Here is a 16,505-nt window from a genome sequence, read left to right as displayed (position 1 = left end):
TAATAGTAGGACTGTCCCTAAACAATTCCTGGGTTCCACCAGTTTATAATTGCCCTCTTAGTCTGTTTTTATTGGCTATTCACTGCCCTTTAGTCTGTGCCTGGGCACGTTACTTACCTTACAGCCTCGTGGAGGAGCATAAAGATTGCTACAAAGAAGAAGATCTTCTATTTCCCGGTCACAGATGAATTTAGTGATGCGAATGATCCCTCTATCCAAAAGGCGGTCTCAGACGTGGTAATGTCCATTGAGAGGAAAACTACTTGCGATGGCGCAGAAGTGCTACAACCCCTACCTGGATTTTCGGTCCCCATCTCTCCAAGTTTGCTCATTGCTATGACCCCCGACAACATGTGTAAAAACCTCCGGGCCGGACCTGAATGCGTTTTCCAGGCTCAAGAAGGCATTCTTGGGCCATGTGCCACCCATATCTGACACCCAGATAGCCTTTCAGTAGCAGGAATTAATAGGCCCCTCCCTGCTGCTTTGGTTGGGTTCCTACAGGGTCCGATAACGATTATGATCATGAACAGTCCCTCTGAGGGGAAAGGCCCTGCCACGGAGGGAACCTGCAGACCACAGTCCGACATGCTAGACCCGAGGAGTTGATGCATCCTCGCTGCTCCAAGTGGACTCCTGGGAGCAAGGTAGGCACATATGTGGCAGGAAGGCTGCGTAAACCTCTCGATAAAAAAATATGCAACCACCTTTGTGAGGAGTGCCCCGCGCCTCATTGGATGGCAAAGAAGCTATAACGTCCAAAATTGATGCCAGAATGGCTACCTTTCTGATCAAATACATCAAGGACCCAAAGAAGGGCATTGACCATTCCTGGCATGCTTGCCAGGATAAGCTCCTGGACGTGAGAGGGCCATTGACCAAAATATTGAACCTAGCATGGAAATATTAAAAGGTATCATGGGCACTTATTTCCCCAGAGTTGCTTTCCTGCTGGGCCCAGTGTGCCATTATTTTCCTGAGCAGCACCACATGCGCCATTTTTTTAAAGAGGTGCAGATCGCTACTGATAAAAATAGACCCCAAGCTAGGGGATCTGATGACATCTGAAGCTGGACTGGAAGCACAGGGTGAGCTCTTTGGCAAACCTTTTGTCAAAGAGCCCAGGCAGTTTATCTTAGCGTTCAGCTCCTTACACAAAACCCAATTGTCTATCAAATGTATATTCACCCCTCGGGTTTTCACTGGGGCCAGCATCGCAGGGGGTACACAGCCGGCTGACCCCACTCTCACGCCTCCAGTAGAGGCCAGCCCTCAAGGCGTGGTCAATGACCCGACTCCTCCAGCTTTGGGGATTTCTACCCAACCACAGGATACACTTAGCACAGAGGTTCTTGCAGCAGTTCACCAACACACCTGGTAAGCCTAGCCATCATTTCCCACAGGCGTTTGAGGAGGCTGGTTGGCACATTTTGTAGAAAATTAGAGAAATCTCACATCCAGTGCCTGGGTCCTCCAAACCATTCTGGTTTTCCGCAAAGAGTTCTATGGATCTTCCTTCCAACCATTCCTTCCATGACCCCTCCGCTTCTCAGAAGAAGGAGCTGCCCTTATCCAGGTAGAGATCCAGGAGCTCCTTTCCAAGGGAGCCATTCTCCCATCCACACCCCACCCTTCAGGTTTCCTCAGCAATTAATTTCTGGTGGAGAAAGAGTACAGGGGCCAGCGGCCAGTTATTAATCTTAGGGAATTCAAAGAATGGCTGGTCTTTGAGCATTCATCTACTTGGTGATCTCCTGTAGCCCAACAACTTGTTGATACGTTTGGATCTCAAGGATGCTTATCTGGCGGTCCCAATCATCACGTCACATTGTCAGTTCCCCTCAGTTCCACTGGTGAGGCAAGACCCTCAACTTCAATTCCCTTCCCTTCAGCCTCTCCTCAGCCCCCTGGTGTTTCGCCAAGGTCCTCAAGCTGTGGTCCAGGATACGCAAGATAGTGTACCTGTACGACAATCTTCTCATAGACCAATGTCCTTGCACGTTATCTGGACATATGGGGAAAATTGTGGTTTATTATCAACCGTGAAAATTCTGCCCTGATCCCTTATCAAACTCTTACCTTCTTGGGCTTTGTGATAATCTCGGTAAAGACTACTCTGAGTCTACCAGCCAGGAAGATGGACGCAATATGGCAAAAGGTACGCACAACACTGTCCAAGTCTTCTACCTCTCTTCAACAGATTGCCAGAGAGTCGACCTCCTGTCATCCTCTAGTCAGACCATCTTCCTGGGACCCCTTTGTTTCCGTGCCCTACAATGGTTGAAGGCATCACACTTGTACAATGGCCTCACCTAGTCCAAATACATTCCATTCTTGGAAGAGGCCAAGGACGAACTGTGATGGTGGCTCATGCACCTGGATTCCTGGATTGGGTGCACCATCTTCGGTTCCCAACTGGATCTTGGAATCGAGTCTGACTCCAGTGGCACTGGTTGGGGTGCTCATTGTGGAGAGTTAACCAGCGGTTGCGCATGGTCCTCTGCAGCACTGTTTCTGCAAATCTATTTTCTAGAACTCATCGTTGGTTCCTTCGCGGTGAAGTGCTGGACCAAAGACTGCACGCAGTGTTGTGTTTACCTAAAATGGACAATGTAATGGCAGTCTGTTCCATGAGTCATCTGAGGGACAGTAGGTCCTGGGCCCTCTCAGATCTGGCCAAGAACGGTTGGGAGTATTGCCTCAAACACCAGGTTTCTGTGTTGGCAGAACACCTTCCGGTAATGGCCAGCCAAGTTGTGAATTGGCAATCAGGACATCTCAAGGATACAAGCTTGTGGAAGTTGCTTCCGGACGTGTTCCAAGCTCTCTCGGACTGCTAGGGGCTGTTCGCGATAGACCTATATGTGTCCCTTTTAGATCACAAACTCCCTGGGTACCTCATTTGGAGACCAGATCCCGGCGTGGTGCCGACTGACGACTTCCTGCAGGACTGGTCAATGGAGAAAGGCAATGCCTTCCTTTCCTTTGGCATGATAATGAGTCTAGCTGCGCAAACTCACAGGCAGTTGGTGGATCTGGTGGTAGTGATCCCGATGTGAAAATTGCAAGTCTGGTTTCCAGGTCTGATGGAACTTTTTGGGGATTTTCCAATCTGTCTATCCCTAGATATGGCTTTCTACATTGATCCTTTGGTAAATCCCCATCATCTGATGACGAACCGGACCCTCCAACTCATGGCGTGGAGTTCACAGGTCTCGCTGCCAAGCCCCAGGACCTTCAAAAAGTGCTGCGGACCTCCTCTCTAAAGGCTGGGTGGAGGGCACGGTCAAACGGTACCGGTCAGCTTGGCCTCGATGGGTGGATTGGTGCCCGCACCAGAACTTGGATCCGGTGGGGACAGATGTTGTTGACATCCTGAATTTTTTGGTGTCTTTGGCTTCGGATGGGATGGCCTATACATTAGTCAATAACTTTAAGTCAGCGATTTCTGTTGGTCAAGCCCAGGTGGGAGGCCTCCCAGTCAGGGAACATCCTCTGTTCTGAAAATTGCTCGGTGGCATCCGTTTGTCTCTTCCTCTGGAGCCGAGGTCCTCTGTTGTTTGGAATAGCGATATGGTCTTGAATCTTTTTGTCTCAGGGCCTAGTAACAAATACCTTTCTCGCAAACTGCTGTCGGCCAAGCTGGCCAATCTCTTGTATCTGATCTCCTTCAGGAGACTATCAGATGTCCGGGCCTTGGGTATAACAGGGAGTACACTTACCCTGAATGGGGTCACCTTTCATGTCCTTAGATGAACGAAGTGTAACTCACACCTGATTTCATACCCGGCTTTGGCAGGTTCCCCAAAACTGTGTGTTCTTCACTGTATTAAGGCGTATAAATCCTTAACCGGGGAGCTCGTCCCCTTGGGGAACAACAGTTGCTCATTGCCTTTAGGAAACTGTATAAGGCGGTCCCTTTCTCAACCATTGCACAATGGGTTTAATGGACCATGCAAGAGGCGGGCATTGACACAAAAGTATTCAGGAGACAATCTACCAGAAGAGCTATGGCAACGAAGGCCTTTGCTCCTGGAGCTCACTTGGAGGGCAGACTGGTCTTCAAATTCTATTTTTTAAGAGGTTCTACATCAAGGCATTTCCCTCCATTGCAGCTCTTGTGTAAGAGATGCTTTAAACTAGCATTATTCTCACCTCCGGGTCCTGACAGAGAATGAAAATCTTTCTAGCTAACCTAACTGTAGGTTTCAGTTCTATTAAGGACACGGAGGCGAGGATTAGCCCACCTGATGTTTTAGCATCATTGCTCACTCAAGAGCAGTGGATCTGCTTAATTGGTGTAAGTAATTTATTTAGTATTATGGTGTTAAGCTGGATAAGCAATAATTTCTGGCAGGGGGTGATATGTCCTTTCTCCTTATGCAGTATAGTAGTGTCACTTGTACTGCTTCTCCTTTGGAGGTAAATGTAGATTAAAGTTGACCCGTTAATTATTGCAGGATCGTACTCTTCCAAACAGGAGTAAGATCTCCCACTACTGGCATCTATCGCATGAAGAAAGAGGGAGAGCAAGGGGGGCCAAGACTGGATGAAGACATATCCTGGTGCCCCATTGGCTGATGAACTTTTCTCTTCATTTCTCTGGGGTTATGGGAAATGAAGTTTTGTTATTGTGTTTGACATGGATGCTTGTATAATAAAACAAAGAAAGAAGAGCATTATCCTCTCCTCCGTGTCCTTAAGAGAATTGAAACTTTCTGTTAGCTTAGACATTTTTCATTCATTGATTGAGCTCATTCAGAAGAAGCACAATAAACATTTGTAAGAACTAAACTTATACGTTCCTTATATCTTAGTGATAGAAGCTTCACAGACACACATTATTTGAATTTGCTTAAGCACAACAAACACTATTCAGCTGAGTATTTTTTTAAAACTGCTGGTTACTTTTTTGTCTATACAGTGGTAACAGAGACTGTGTTACAGAAGTGGCCCTTCCGCTGCTGGAGAACCTCAACATTGTTGAGCAACCTGTTAACTTGACAAGCCTGGCAGAAACATACAAGAAGAGAGCGGTGCAGTTCATCCAGGACGCAAGGTAAGACGGGTGGAAGTCAACCAGCCTGTTGTGGTTTAACGTCATAAGCCTTCAAAGAGTGAAAATATAAAAGCAAAAGAGACATGTATGTTTTCGGAAGTTTTTCTTATGGAAAAGCTGCTTAAAGGTCTTGGTTTTCGCATGTGTATGTTTCTGCAGCAAATAAAGCTAAAGTTTTCTTGTGGCCAAAGTGCGCCAGGTCACGAGGTGAACCAGGCAAGGGACAAACATTTACATGTACACACTCCAAAGACACACGCACATCCCCTCCAACTGATTAAAAAAAAAATCCTTCAGTACTAAGTACTTATTTTTAATTGAAGAAAAAAATCCCTGAGCCTACCTCCTTGTACACACTGCCAAGATGGCAGGCACTGTCCAGTGAGCGCAGGAGGTTGTGATCACCCAATCCTCTTAGCTCCTTACTACTCGCGGACCCTAAGCTCTTCCACATAGTTAATCCAAAAATAATCTGAGGATCTATAAGCCAACTGATATACAGAGGCCCTACCTGAAGGACCCAACTTGCTGATCATCAAGTTTAGACACTCGCTATGGGAACAGTACTTTAAGCTGGAAATATTGAGTGAGGGACCCTATTACGGGATCACCTAAAAAATGCTTCAAGGTCTGAAAAGCACCAAAAAAGGGAAAATGTTAATCTGTCCTAAAAATGTATCCAGTGTGGCATCTGCAATAGCACTGCACGTCTCATTCAGACAGTGAAATTTACAAATGCAGAAGTCCCTAAATGGCTGATCAGAAAAACATAGTTTCCATTTTGTGCACATATTCTTGATAAAAGTGAACAATCCAAAGTGCTAGCCCGACACACCTGATTTTTCGATTGCATACGGTCTCTTTCTCAAAGACAGTCAGCCACTCAACCTCTTAATTTTCTTATTTCTATTACAGACTAAACACCCACAAAATCTTTGACATATTACACATAGCGGTTTATAATATAGAAATATTTAACATTTCAGAATAGTGCTCACTACTCATTTAATTCTCCTGGACACGCTACATACATATTTAAGTACATCATTGTAGTATTTATTTTTTCATGCTTTGCTTACATTTAGCAGAAAAGAATGATAATAAAGAAATACATTACATTCACGCCTAAAATCAACAACCTTAAAATGGAATCAAATCCTCTATCCTGCATGCCTTGAATCAGTTTGTATTGCTGTACCCTGGATGATATCTTGCCATTTTCTGTGACTGTTGTGGAACATCAAGAACATGAGTTTGGCTCTGGGAAGACTTCAGCAACATAATTTGTCTCGTTAACCTGACAAGCTAGAGTTTGGGAGGGAAGACGTTTATTAACTTGCATTCAGATTTAAGTATTTCCATGAATCCAAAGAAGATTTTGAATAGTCTGGAATGTTCTTTACTTACTAATGTTAAAGACACTCAAAAGTTGCCATGGATCTGCAAATTGTCATCCTCCATTTAGTAGGGAGTTTCATGAAATATTTAAACTCACAGTGCTGTCAAGGTTTCACCTTTTTGTCTATGTGCAAGGATTCCAGCCAAATGTTTTCCCTTCCTCCTGTTGTGCCTCTGGTTCCAGCGACTGCTGATTATTTGAACCAATTACAGATATATGCAACTTATTTCAGAAATGTTTCTATGTTTGTTCCAAGACCAAGATGAAAGAATATGCTGATAAATCAAGATCGAATGATAACTATGTTCCATATTGTGTTAAAGCTTAGTGGTCCTCTGATTTTTTCCTTTTCATACAATGACAATTACATTTTTAGCATAATTTTTAGTCCATTTGTCATTTCACACCAGACTGATCGTCATTTGAAATTGCCTATTGCTTGGAACATTTGTTCTTTCTTTCATTCTTCCCAATCAATGCTACATGTTCCTGATACTTATAATCAACTTCCATCTGAACCTCCACCAATTATGGTACGAAGAAAACCATGATAAGCCCGGAGCCTCTGAAGGGCCATACCATTACATCCATTCCTAGAGCTTACCAGAGGCCCTGAGTGTTCAGAGAAAGACATTGCACTTATCGTGCAGTCAGGTGGAATGTAGCAGGACACTGTGCTCAGCACGGTTCTGGGTGTCCCCGCCTCTTGGACTGTGCTGGCACTTTCACAGATGTTGTCGCCCAGATAGGTGTTCTGCAACCTTCAGGAAACAGTGGATGAGAAGGGCAATGGCAATGGCCTTTGGCAAACGATGTCAAACTTGCACCTCTCTTTCGCTTACTAAGCAATGAGTTAATGGAAGGGGGCCTGGTCGAGCCTTATGAATTGCCCTGTTCTGTTGTTGTAGAAAAGAACAAAGGGCAATCTAACATGCTTAATAAGAACCTGGGTAAATACATATAACAGAAACAATAATTGGCATTGGAATAATTTACAAATTAATAAGTGGTTCAATTGCTTAACCACAATTAATATAACTTATAACAAATTACAATTAGCTTAAGAACAAAAAATATTCTAATAGATACCCTAAAAACAGCACAAACGCAGCATTCAAATGTTCAGTGTCTATAATGATCACACAGTGAGGAAAATATAATCAGTGTTGCACAGCCAGGTATATAATTATGAATTCCACTTCTCTGTCCTTCATTATATGAAAATGGGCCTAGTCTGTTTGACGTGTTGTCGATAAAGTTTTAACCTTATAAGCTACTTGTAAGGTCATCATCAGGACCAAGCAATAGGAGACACCTTAAAACTGTCAAAGACAGAATAAATTATGTAGTAGTAATCAGAATAAATCAATTGTTCCTTGGTAATTATAGAAGCTAGGCAAAAAGCCAGGCCTAGATTTATGCTGCTGACTTCAGAGAAACAAACCCTGCAATCGGTAGGAAGCACCAATAAATAATGAATTCATGCGTTGAGCCAACCCAACGGCGAAAGTTCGGTAGAAAAAGTAAGACTACTCAAAGACATTTGTTGTGTTCTCAGGGTGTGGAAATAACACATCATTAAAAATGTATATATAGTTAGGGAAGAGGTGCAATAGATATAGGGGAGCTCCATGAGTCAGCCAGGAAAATGGATGCTACTCATGTTGTACCATTAGCATTGTTAAAGTTCTTTAATTTGAAATGATCTCTCTAAAATGGCAAAAGCAGATTTTCAGCCAAACTCAAACACCTGCTTATTTCGAATGTATGGAAGCGTAAGCAGGCAGCCACTTACATGAATCAAGAAGGGAAAGGACGTGCTAAGTGACCCACCCTGCGCTACAGTCAGTGGTACAAGACTGCTTGATAACTGGCAGTGCGACCATCACTGTATAGGGAGAGCAAGGCTTCTGGCACATGCATTGTTTGGCACCAGTCATAAAGATAGCGACAATGCTAGCAATGAAACTGTAATACTTTCAATTAGGGAACAAATTGCTGACAACAGTAAAATTCAATAACAAATGGAAATAAATATTGCCCTGAAACTGTAATTTGCTAGGAAATCTCAAATCAGTTTTTGGTGACGCTGTACCATTTCTCCAAGGTGGTAATGCATGGGAGTAACAGTGAGGCGCATCAGTGGACGTTTTGAAGCATTCATCATATTGTCTTTGTTTGTGAGAAGAAACTCATAGTAATGGAACATGACATCAACCATAAATGTTTCAAAAATATGTAGGGGCCTTGCCCAGGAAAGTTAGCAAGAATACCAATGTTAATATATACCTGCTTTAAAATATACAGTTGCAGTTGAATAATTGTAAAGGGAAGGCATAGAAACATCATTATGAGTAATAGGTTTGACATAATCAATGTTCCTACGAAGGTGACCATATTTTCATATCAAGGAGCAGTCTCTCAGTAATACACAAGAGAGATAATCCTAGATTGTTATTAATAGAGTCCCATGTTAATTTTTGATGATGCAGTACTACTACTCCATTATGTTTAGCCTATTTTCAATGGATGTGAGTCTCCGGATCCATTTACATTCCAGACACTGAGTAATCTCTTGGAGGTCGCCTCCTGTCTGCGTTTTTGTTGTGACATCAGTCACTTGGTATTGAATGTCTTCAGTGTGGCTCTATGTAATGTAACGCTAATAAACCACTAGCAACCTTACAGTGGACCTTTTTCTTGTTGACCTGCTCCTGTTTTGATCTTTTATTTAGTTTGTCACAAATAAATCAAATTGAAGGGGCACCAAATGCAGTAAATAACAAATGACAGACTGCTGTTGGAAAATTACTTTAGTTCATACCTCATATGACAATGATCAAAGGTTTTGTATTAAATGTGAAGTGGCATGCATTACAATTCCCACATTTATAATGCCACATGTGTCTGGCAGATCCAAAGGGCTTGTCATTGAATTCCTTCTCATGATGTGATCATCCCTAGAGAGTACAACTTAAACTTGTTTATAAGCAAACAGGGATGGTGCAATGCAGGTTTGCCATCTCGTAAGACATTCCAATACTTCTTGATGATCTTTAAAACCTTGTTGGTGCGTGGACAAACATGTGACGAGGATAATTTCTCTGCATCACGTTTGGGTTTTTCGGTCAGTAGTTCTTTTGAAAGGGAAAACGTGCTCTGTTAATGGCTTCTTTCACTAATTTTTGAGGGTAGATGCTAGCCTGTAATTGTTCCATTACAAAAATCCTATCTTTGAGAAAGTAGTCCAATTTGAACCTACAGTTTTGCTAAAGCTGAGAAACTGTCCAAAAGAGAGACTATGTTTGAGACAACTGTCATGGTAACTGATGTTTCAGAAGAGGATTCTGCTCGTTCATTGTTCTGTACAATGTGGGGTACCACTGGCCATCACATTTAATATCAGGTTAAGGAAAAGATTGATTGTCTTTTACCACAGGTATTTGTGGTTCATCAACTTTCCTGGAAACTGTTTGACCAATTTGAAAAATCAGAAAGGGCTTTGGTGGAATTAAACCAGATCATAAAATTGTCATCACTATATTTGTTCAAAAACAAATCGAACTCTTAAAGAGATTGTTATTCAAAAGGATAAAATGTAATTCAAATTTAGAAATATAGCAATAGGAAATTTAGGATCAAGCATTGCTCCTGTAGCTGCCCCTTTACATTGTAAATAGTAATGACCATCAAATAATAAATAATCCTTAGTGAGGGCTGTCGCTAGAAGTGATATTTTAAATGCAGTGGGTAACCTCACTGGTCCTGGTTTCGTTGCCAAGATTTCTTCTGCCATTTTTATGGCTTCAGTTTATGGAATTTTCATGTATACTAACTCAATGTCTGTCATGATGAGTAGTTCAGATTCAGGTTCAAAAGAAAGGAAGATGCTCCGTCAGACTAATTTTTGCAGTCAACTCAAGACTCATAAAATAAAGGGGTGAATAAAAGATTAAAAACTCCTATTGAATGGAATTTTCTCTAGTGATGACTTATCACCCTTAATAAGTGAAAGTATTTGCGCTTCTCATGTGGCTCACTTCACCACATTCAGTCAAGATTATATAAAATGCGCTTTAACAGCATTAAGTAAACCTTTCTCTTTTTAGTCATTCAATGACTTTTTCTGGGTCCCTGTGACCACAATAAGTTGCTCATTGGCTTTTGAGTGATTATTAAAATTATTGATACATGATTCCGCTAAGAACCATTGTTTTTGTTACTAGCTTATACTATTGCAATACTTTTCACCTGTATTCAAGAACTATAACGTTGCCAAGGATGTTTTTTTATATACTAGTATTTTTTCCTCCTAACTGGGACCCTCTAAAGGAGACAATTGCCATCCTTTACATGCATGTTAAAGTGCACGGTGACACTGTGGCTACTGGGATGAGCAATCAAGAAGAAAACGTTTCAGGACTCTCTCAGCGTCTAGTCCTTAGCTTCAAGGAGTTTGTTAAAGCTGGCAAAGAACGCCTATATTGTCTCATGCATAAAAGAGAAATTTGTTGACAATCTCTTTGTAAGGCTACATGTACTCTATACAATCAGCCTCCCTGGAGATTTTGAGATCAATTTATGTCGTTTAACCAGTATTAAAGTGTGGGAACTGCTGGAAATGTATTCCATAGATAGAGTAGATGAGTAGACCAGGGGTTTGTACGCTTTTGACGTCTCTTTCCATTATTTCAACCCTCAAAAATAAACAAAAATACAGAAAGAAGTATGCATCAGGGAAATATATGGAATAGGAATAAAGCATTCAATTCACCGATGGAAAACAAAAACGAAAATCACCTTTTAAATATAGTGAGAAGGTTGGAGCTTTTCAAAATGGGTTATTTCTGAAAGATACAGCAATATGTTGGACTCTAACATGTCACTTTATGTTCAGATTTAGCAGGGCTAAGGGTGTAGCGCGAAAACATAGAATATATGAAATTCATGTTCAGAAATATGTTTGAACCCCTTAAATGCTGAATATTGTATCAATGACAAACTGTTTTCACTGCATACAATTGTTAATCCAAAGAAGTTTATACAGTGGGACCTAGTACTCCGTATTACTCTGTTTCTTTGGAACAAGGTATGGATGTCCTTTTTCTCACAAGCTTGAACTCTGTATTTTACTGATTCAGTTTGATGACACAATTCCACCATCACCACATAGTAATGTCTTCTTAAAGGTTACTGCCTACGAGGGTAACATAGGTGTTTATACCACTAATCTGAGAGTGTTTATTCCTGCTCTCCAGAAGCTAGTTAAGGAATTTGGCCGTATGTCAGGATATAAACTCGAGGGACCACACCACCTGTGTAGTAGCACCTGTACTCCCAAATACATTGTGTGTAGTTTTTAGTAATTTAAGTACTCGTGAAGTGAACAGTGTTTGTAATCATAACTGGCACAGTCAGTGCATGTATCTCTGGACAGGTGTGTCTCGATCAATGTCAGGCCATGGGGTTGAGGGTGATTGAAATGCTGCTTATTGTTTCTCAGGAATACATTTAACTGTGGGAAGACACAACTAGTAAACATGTCAGAGTTCTGTCAGACAGTAGAGGACTTGAACGTACAGCCATAATACCTTGGCGTCACTGTTCCACCAGGCATTTAAGTAATCGTTGCCAATAATTATGACCCATTCCTTAAAAACTGTATCGAACTAAAAGGGAGGTGTGATTGTCTGCCACTGTCTTTGATAGGATGGTACAATACGGTTAAAGTAATTCTTGTTTAGAGATCATTTATATGTTTTTGTTCAGTCCCATTGTATAGCCCAGTCTAATTTTTCATTGCCATCCTTTTAGTTTAGTAGCTTGTGTTGTGAGGCACAAATGGCTAGCTTTCTGTCACAGGAATCTTTCAACTCTCTCGACAGCCAAAGAGTCGAGGAGGAGGCCTGATAAATATCCCATCAGGTAATGAATAAATGAATATCTTCCATCAGTTAATTAGCCCGTGAATTGTTTGCCTCCTCGTTTCATTAGATAGCTTCCCCACTGCAGGATCAAACAGCATGATCTGTCTACTGATATGTTCTTCAGAGTTTTCTGACACTTTACTTTGCACGCTATCTATATAGCGGTAATCACCTTTGAATTAGCTCTCCTGCCAGCCCACCAATTTCTGTAATTACATCTCATTTGTCTACAAAATAGGCCTACAATTTATTATACAAACCACTAGCTATGTTCATCCTTTGAATATTGGTGCAGTGATGTAAAAAGTGGTTCTTTCTCCTAAGGGAGGGCTTGTGCAATGTGTAAGAGGAAAATATCACTTGGATGGGTACATTTATAGGTCTCTTCATCCACGCTTGTGTCCTCAGTGCAGTGCTTTCCTGAGTCAGGCAATAACGAGATAGGACCCGATGTACAAAGCAGTTTTGCAGCCGGAAAAGGCAAATATTGCTGTTTGCAACCCCCAAATTGCCTTGTACAATGTACCATCGCTACTTTGTGAGTCCTTATCCAGTTACAGACTCGCAAAATAGGGACTGCGACTCTCAATTAGGAAGGGGCGTTCCAAGGGCTACCATTCCTAATGGCGAATTGCAGGCCCATGTATGATTGTTTTGTGACCGTCAAATTGGTGTTAACCCATTTGCAAACGTAAAGGGGTCCCACCTGGACCCCTTCCCCTTTGTAAATGGTAGCGAAAATTATTTTTCAGAGCATGCAGTGGTCGCATGGACCACCGCTTACTCTAAAAAACTGAAAAGAAAACTTTTAATTTTTATTTTTGAAATGCATCCTGTTTTCCTTTAAGGAGAATGAGCTGCATTTAAAAAAAACTTCTTTATTGAAAAGGCGGTCAGAGACATGGTGGTCTGCTGACACCAGCAGGCCACCATGCTTGTCAGCGCTGCCATTCCCAAATGGGTCGTAAATTGCGTCCTGCCTCATGAATACTAATGAGGCAGGTCCTTTGTGACCCATTTGGGAACCGCTAACATTGTCTCAGACTCGCGAGTCGCACTCTGTAATGGTCATACATGGGGCCCTTAAATCTTTTCCATTTTTTTGCATCTTTTCCATCTTTTGAGTAGCCCCAGAAACTCCATGCTTTGGGAAGAGATTCAGACTAACCTAAACATGTTTACTAGGAAGCCTACACCTACACTATGGAGTAGATGATCAATATGATAGATTTTAACCTATAGCTTTCCAGGGTATCAACATATAATGGGAGAATATTCTGTGTAGATAAAGCAGATTTCCTTTGTCCAGAGAAAGGACGTTGTTGATCTCATGAGTTTTGTGAGCCTCTGGAAGCATAAACCGGTCTGAACTTATGACATTTGTTTGTCAAATCCTTCCTGCTAATGAACTTGTTAATAGACCGTAGGAATGTGACTCAGGTGTAAATTTTTACCAATGATAGGTCTTTAGTGGGGCAAGCTAGAACGAATGACCTGTAAATCCACCTCTGATTGGGGCATGTATATACACCCCCTTTCTTACTAGTTGTAACATGTCTTGATTCACCAGGGTGTTCTTCTGGGAGTACAGTTGGTCCTTCTGGACATAACTGAGGCTTAGTAAAAATGTTTAGGTCAAATGTAATCTGTTGCTAGTGAGGCTGTTTCCTTGTTTGAGGGCCGTTACTAGCAGAACCTTCTTGTCTCTGGTGCAACTCATTACCAAAATCCTTGTTTTGGCACAATGGAATATACTTTTTGGCTTCACTATGGCGCAGGCAGTTCTCCTTCATTATGTTGTAAACATGTTGCAGGCAGTTGTTCATGTTGACTTTGCCTCCTATTTTACTTTCCTCTGCAGAGATACACCGGGGTGCCCTCAGCATACATCTGTTATTGCAGATGCGATGCTCCATATCCTGTGCGAGTGAGAACAAATGGATGTTGATTAGCACAGGTGTACCAGAGATGCAGCCTGAAACACAGTACTTGAAAACTGCTGCCCAGTTTGTGTCACCATGTTTCCTTTTGCTCCCACCTCTTTGTTTCATCCAGTTTGTAGTCTAAATAGAGGGTGACGGAAGGAGGGTAAAGCACAAATAGTGATTATTACCTCCCTTACAAGGGAGGTGGGCGTGTGGGATCCAGGGACCTCACATGGATCACAGAGAAGTAAATGAAGTGTGAAGCTTAGGGGGTTAAGGTTCAGGTTCAGAGACCTGTGCCTAACCTGCAGAGTTTTCTTTCAGAGGTCAGAGGAAAATAGATGAGTATGATTGAGCTGGAAAATAAATACATCTGTGATTATGTTTATAGAGGCAATGAAGATAACAAAATGTGACATGTAAGTTTACTAATTCGGTGTCCAGGTAGCAAACACCTTCTCTAATGTCTGTCAGAGCTGAAATATTTCCTAGTCATATGAGGCTGTGGAAATTTGAACCTCAGGCACTGTCATCACTGTGCCTGCATGACAAACTTGGAGTGAAAAGTGTCATTTCTACATTAGTAGTTGTTAGTTTCGTATAATGGGGTTTGTGTGTGTGTGTGTGTGTGTGTTTGTATTTTTGGGTGCCATTTTCAAAGAGTGATTCTAGAGAGGTTGAGTACCATAGCAATGACCATATACTACGGAGATTAGATCCGTTATGATGCATATGTTTCATGTTGGCAACTATAAAGTAAAATGTGATGCCTCGTATCTTTCTGGAGAATTTTTCCAGAGTATGGCATGTTTGAGATAGATTAGAGTTAGGTAATAGCTCGGGGTCTGTCATGGAGTTCTTCCTGGAAATATGGTTGGTGCTTTTATGTGCACGCTTCAGATTTTCAAACACTGCATTATTGTGCAATGGTGTATTAACCAGTTTAAAAACACTGGGGAAGTGGGCAGGAATGAAGTGTTCAGAAAAAGTGATTATGTAGTATGCTGAGCACAGTTTACTTTTGGTATGCACACATTGATCTTTGCACCGGCATCATTGCAAGGCTGTATCTAAGAATAATTTACAAGAATACTTCAAGGTATCACCATGTCACAGGTTCTGCTTGGCCTAAACTCTTCACCTGTGTTCCTGGCTCTCCAGTTGCGTTGATCCTCAAGCCAGACATCAAAAACATCTTCCCGGAAGTTTTCTTTTTGGGACAGTGGTGTCATACTGGGTAACCTTAACTCTATGCACGTAATCTATAGATCAATTGGTGCTTCCAAAAGGTGATTATAGGAGGTGACCCTTGACTCCATCCATTGTTAACAGAATGAGGGATCGCCCTAGTTGGGTATTTCATGATCTTGATGGTTGTTTACTACTTCAGTACAGTGATTTCCAGGATGTGTTCATCAAAACAAAAAAAAAGCATGTGTCTTGCCCCACACCAAAGTTTTGCCTGCTGGATAGACCTGCAACAAGGGGCAATCTTATAATACATTTCAGTGTACACCTTAGCTGAGAAAGAAAATGAGCATCTGCAAAATTATCAGAGCGAACTCCTGGTAAATTGCCAGTGTGCTTACTGATCTTTTTTGTGCTGAAAAAGAACTGAGAACTCGAGAACTATATCTTTGATCCTAATACTCCTGGACCAACTATGACAGCAGCCGTTTATACAAAACTAGGCCTACAACCATACTATTTTGTCAGAGTCTGAGAGAGAGACTAGTGGAATACTGCATTTCATATGAAATTTAAATTCTGTGAGTTAAGTTATGCCTTTCAAGCTCTGCAGTGTTCTAGTTGTGTTCCAGTTATTTTTGTTTTAGAAATGATGTCCTTTCTAGTTGTATGTTTGGTTGTCGCCATAGACAATATTGCAAGCTACTGTAGTACTAAACATGAGTATGCTTAACAGGTGTGGGCTGTCCTTCACTCTCTTGTGGCAAAGCAGTTTAAACTTCTTATGAGTTGCAAATTCCTACTGGCAGTTTATTGCTAGCTTCTCTAGAATCGTTGCTCCTATAGCCTGTCTCCTACAGAAAGGAGGTTTTTTTCTTAGACCACCCTGGATGCAGAAGCCCCTTTCTAAAGGTTGAAATAATCCGTCCTCAGGTATCAAAACCCTGCACTTCAATATCTGGTGGAAGCTGACACTGCTTAATTTTCGATTGGTGAAGTATTGTCTC

The 16,505-nt window shown here is 41.7% G+C and overlaps 1 protein-coding gene across 7 annotated transcripts in view; it reads left to right on the top strand.

Annotated features, from left to right (window-relative positions):
* The window catches only part of ARSG (arylsulfatase G), a 1,341,775-nt gene that overhangs the window by 931,373 nt on the left and 393,897 nt on the right, over positions 1–16,505 (top strand). For all 7 annotated transcript variants that reach the window (XM_069199865.1, XM_069199861.1, XM_069199863.1 and 4 more), the window contains one exon: positions 4,925–5,059. In XM_069199865.1, the coding sequence (XP_069055966.1) occupies positions 4,925–5,059 (135 nt within the window). The remainder of the gene's footprint in view (positions 1–4,924; positions 5,060–16,505) is intronic.

Source organism: Pleurodeles waltl, chromosome 7 (genome assembly GCF_031143425.1).
Source record: "Pleurodeles waltl isolate 20211129_DDA chromosome 7, aPleWal1.hap1.20221129, whole genome shotgun sequence".
Classification (NCBI taxonomy): Eukaryota; Metazoa; Chordata; class Amphibia; order Caudata; family Salamandridae; genus Pleurodeles; species Pleurodeles waltl.
Note: the sequence above shows the minus strand (reverse complement) of the source record. Positions and strands in the feature narration are given on the sequence as shown.